The 4,876-nt window shown below is 42.1% G+C and overlaps 1 protein-coding gene across 1 annotated transcript; it reads right to left on the bottom strand.

The window, feature by feature from the left end:
• Positions 1-2,687: 2,687 nt before the first annotated feature.
• Positions 2,688-4,251, bottom strand: LOC101850752. The gene has a single exon (XM_005108407.2). The coding sequence runs from the start codon at positions 4,249-4,251 to the stop codon at positions 3,100-3,102; it is 1,152 nt and encodes a 383-aa protein (XP_005108464.1). The 3' UTR covers positions 2,688-3,099.
• Positions 4,252-4,876: the final 625 nt, after the last annotated feature.

The raw sequence follows: 4,876 nt of genomic DNA, 5'->3' as shown, positions 1-4,876 counted from the left end.
AAAGACGGGTTTCTTCTGCTTCTCATTTGTGTTTAAGCCTAAATGTTCATATTATGGGACCTTAACTCATGTACTGGCTATCACTTCGCAAATCCTGTCTTGGAGCCAAGCCTCACCATACACAACGAGGGTTAATCTTAAGCTTGAATTCATTTCTTTTCACGTGTCACTATAGCAATTTTAAATTAAATAAAAAATTCACACAGCATTTTACGTTTTGGAATGATATTAGAGTGCTTTTAAAGTTCTATTTAAACATGAAAATCCGTTTCTGATGTTTTTTGGAAATGAATGTGCATTATAACGTGGTTTTGCAAAGTGATGGTTTTAAAAATGAACATGTTTCTTTATCTTTTGGTTTTGCTGCAATTATTCCTTAAAATTACACGGTCACAACTTTAAAAAATCAAATACCTTTCTCTTTTATCCAAAATGAACATTTTCAAGCAGCCCAATCCACGTGTGCACGCGAACAAGAAACATTTTTAGCCATCATGAATAAAATTTGGATAAGTAAGAAAAAACGCCGCATGTCATTTCCTGCTCCAGACAGAACTCACATGGTGAGGAGGCTAACTGTAAAACCACAAAAGTTTCATATTTTAAACATAACTGATGCAATTATAATTTAACACCCAATAAATGTTTATCGAGAGAGCATTTGTTAAGTTAATACAGGTCTCAAAGAAGTAAAATGTAAGAAAATAGCCAAAGGGCTCTCAAATAATAGATGAAGCGCTGGTTTCTGACCTCATGGTCCAGATAACTCAAAAAAGCCAAAAAATGTCAGATAGAACTCTGTAATTCTGAGGAAGCGATTAAAGTGAGTGAGTCGAAATAAGTAGCAACATTTTAAAAATAATTATCGCAGCTAAAAATTGATTTCATTTTCGGATAAGCTCACGTGGAACCTGGTTTGATGCCATGTATCTAAATTTTGTCTTTGAATTGTCAATTTTGAACTTGAAGTCATGTATCGGGGTCACTCTCTGCATTGTGCATCTGACGTCACAGCTGCTAGGCCCTCACATTGCACACTGCGTACACTGTACCAGTATGGCAACGTGGTCGAAGGACACTGTTATTCTCTTTATTGAGATGTACGGATCTACAGATCCCACTAATGTTTGCGGCCATCATTATGCAAACAGTTAAGTTTAATCAAGATGGAACTAAATACTTTGTGATAAAAACCCCAACAACAAACGAACAAAAACCAAACAAAAGAACAACAACAAAAAACCAACAAGAAACACACCCCACCCCAAAACCCCCACAAAAAATATAATAACAGTGGGAGTGAACAAACTTCGTTTTTAAAGCTAGTCTTTTGTCCAATTAGACCTTTTTTTAAACTTGCAAATCGAGACGAAATGTAACCAAAGAGTCTACATAACAAGAGGGGCCACTTCTCTCTTTGAGCCAATTAAAAAAGTGTCCTCAAAATTCGGTGGCGCCCTCTTCACAAAAGCGCACCTTTTGCGAACAGAGTTACCCTACTTGAGTTTAAAAAATCAAAGTGAAACTAGCAAGTTTTTGAATAAATTTCGGAAGAACGCTTTTTTATAATGGTACGCTGACAAAAAACCTCTTCCGGAGGAAAGGATGATTGTTTTCTTCGTTTAATTTGACTTTAGAATGAAAGGCGAGAGGTCATTAAAATAAAAAAACCCCCTAAAACTCCACACTGAACGAACCCGAACTGCTGATGAACAGCAGTCGATCTGCGCACGCAAGGAGGTGCTATTCCTATTCTTTTTCTGGTAAAACGAAAGAGAGCTTCAAAACAGACTGCAGCGCCATCTGAAGCAAAGAGCGAACTTCCTGCGGACACTTTTTTGGCTGAGTGGCCCATCTTGTTATGTACTATCTTTGATGTAACATATCGGGTCTAGCTGTATTCGATACTGTAGGCGATTACACCAAGACAAACTGTAGCAAAGAAATATAGTAAATTACTAGTCGCTGTTCCCCGGAAAAATGACGTCAGCAGTCGCTGTTCCCCGGCGCAGCCTTCCATCCTCAAAAAGAATTTGCAAAATGTAAGTGTTCTCACGCCCCCATCGACACAATTTAGATAATTTCTATACTCTAGGAGGATGAATACCAGCAAGGACCGGCGCATGTGAAGTAGCATTAAGGGGCTTCGCAAGTGCAAACAGAAAACCCAAGTTCTATTCTCGATTAGGAAGAAAATATTTCCATCGAGTATCTCGATCAGTCTTTCTGCTGGGGTGTTGTATCACTCTCAGCCCTGGTTGGCCTCAAAAGACAAGGTCAGAAGTCTGCCCCCAAAATTATATAAATTAATTGTGTCGACACGTCGTCTCTTGGGCTATTCTAGCAGCTACATTTTTGCCTACGATGATAAAACAAACACCGTTTTCAGAGCACTGTTCGTTGTTTTTTCTCGACATCGAATGATGCCGCGGAAAAGACTTTCAACTTTTACAGATCCAACCTCACAAATTTTAATTGTTACTGTTAACTGACACCATGGCGTGCGAGCTACACCATCTAATTTCAACTGTATTTGAAAATACACGCGGGACAACGTCTATTGCAAACAACAATAAATGTGCCAAGATCCGGACAATAAAGATATATCTTATCTTATCTTATCTTATCTAACTTGCCGAAGAACAAAAAGCTTGAAGTTATCAGTCAAATGAAAAGATCCATATATGCGAAATATGTCGTGCCAGATCAAGTCTTTGGAAGTTCCCTCGCCACATTAGAAAGTCTTGACAATCGGTGTTTTCAATTGTCGAGATTTTTGTACGATGAGGTCGGGTGCGATGTTGAATAGAGAGTCATGTTTTGTCGTGCCGTATCATCGGCAGTTTCTTAAAACGCACTGAGCCCAAAAGCAACATTTTACAGGACAGGAAAAACAAAAACTGTTTCATTTGTACCTACATTGTGAAGTATGTCTACTTTTTTTAGTCATTATTTTCGAATTTGAATTTCGAAAAAAATATTTTTTGGAGCACTTACAACGATACCACAAATTAAGAAAATGTAATTTTTTTAAAAAAAAGAAGAAATTTGGGTTTCGTACACGTGAACAGCTTGCTGTCGACATGCCCCCTAGACTCCTCAGCGCCGGAACCAGGCACAGGTGACCAACTCTTTAATGACTAGCTTGACCTCCCTGCGGAACCTGGAGCCCGTGATGCAATAGAGGAGAAAGTTGAGCGCGTTGTTGGTGAACATGAGGATGAGCAGGAGCGTGGCGATACCGTCCCCGTGAGGCCCGATGCCCTGCTTGGACTGGTAGTGTGGCCCCACCTGGTAGGCGCACACGGGGAAGTTACACACGATGAACGTGATGTTGATGGCCAGTAGTGTGATGGTGATGGAGGTCTCGCGCTTCGACATAGCCTTGTTGGCGCCCGTTTTGCTCTGTGGTCCGACAGTAGACTCGTCGTCTTTACTGGACGTGGTCTCCGCTGAAGTTGTAGACGTGTTGATAGTGGACACTTTCTTCCGTTTAACACTGACTTTTTGGACTCTCTGGCGACTTTTGATAACACCTCTGATGATGAAAAAGTTGAAAATGATCAACAAGGTACAGGGGACGAAGGCGAAATTGATCGCGTCAGCCCAGAACCACAGCTTGAGTGTGTACTCCCGGTCCTGAGTGACCACGCACGTACGCGTCATTGTGTCGTTGGTGTCCGGGTTGAAGACCTCTAGGTGGCCGTAGAGGGGGAAGACCGGGGAGTTAACGGCAGCCGAGGCCAGGATGATGAGCGCTCCGATAAGGACGGCCGTGACCTTGGAGCACCAGGCCTTGACCCGGTGTGGCCACATGATGGAGATAACCCTCTCAGCAGTCACCGCCACCAACGTCCAGCAGCTGGAGTAGACGAAGATGAGCACGAGCCACAGGTTGATCTTACAGGACACCACGCCGTGGCGGACGTCGAAGTCCAGAGCTGACCTCTGGAAGTGGCGTGTGAGCCCGCACAGGATGGCCGCCAGGTCCATGACGGAGAGAAGACGGAGGTATACGGATGTGGTCGTGTCGCGGAACGCCGGCCGGCTGAACACGAGGATGGACAGAGGGTTGCACACACAGCCTACCACGATGAGGAACATGGTGTAGTAGACGGACACCCAGCTGACGGCGGCCAGGAACGTCTGGAGGGCGGGGTCCACGGCGCGCTCGGAGTCGCTGTCAGGGATTTTGTCAGACAAGTTGGAGTAGAATTGCCATACGTTACTGGCCGAAGATGTGTTCGCCATGCTTCTTGTTGTTATGAGTGTATAATATGCAGGCCGAAGGACTAGAATTCGGGCGGCCGTTGAATCAGAAAAATAAAGTAAAAGTGAGTAAATACTGTGAAGTGTGCTTAGGACTGTGTCAAGTGACTGAAACAAACCGTCTTGTTGCTCCCTTGTCAGTGTTCATTGATGTAACTTGTACCTAGAAACATGGCAGGAAACGAAAGAAAATGTAAAAGAAGAAAAATAAAACCCAAAACAACAACAACAACAACAACAACAACAACAACAACAACAACAACAACAACAACCAACAACAAAGCAAAACCTAACTAACAAAAAAATCCCCATTGAAAACTCTCCAAAGGGATGAAAAATAAGAAGGAAAAAAAAAAGACAAAAACAAACAACAAGACATGGTGAGAAGCGAGAAGTGCATGCTGTGAACAATCCCATTTTCTGCGTGACGGAGATTTATGGTATTTTATATACATTTATGAAGAAAAGTTTAAAAAATCCTAGTCCTTATTGTGGAAAAATATGGTTCAGTTAAGACAAATTGATACAAACTGCTGTAAAAAGTAAGGGTGACAATGATTCACCCATTAAAGAGATATTATTTGATTGAGGATACGTTGCGCCACAA

The sequence above is a fragment of the Aplysia californica genome, unplaced genomic scaffold, assembly GCF_000002075.1.
Source record: "Aplysia californica isolate F4 #8 unplaced genomic scaffold, AplCal3.0 scaffold00686, whole genome shotgun sequence".
NCBI classification, from domain to species: domain Eukaryota; kingdom Metazoa; phylum Mollusca; class Gastropoda; order Aplysiida; family Aplysiidae; genus Aplysia; species Aplysia californica.
The sequence above is the reverse complement of the archived record's forward strand: the minus strand, read 5'-3'. Positions and strand labels throughout refer to the sequence as shown.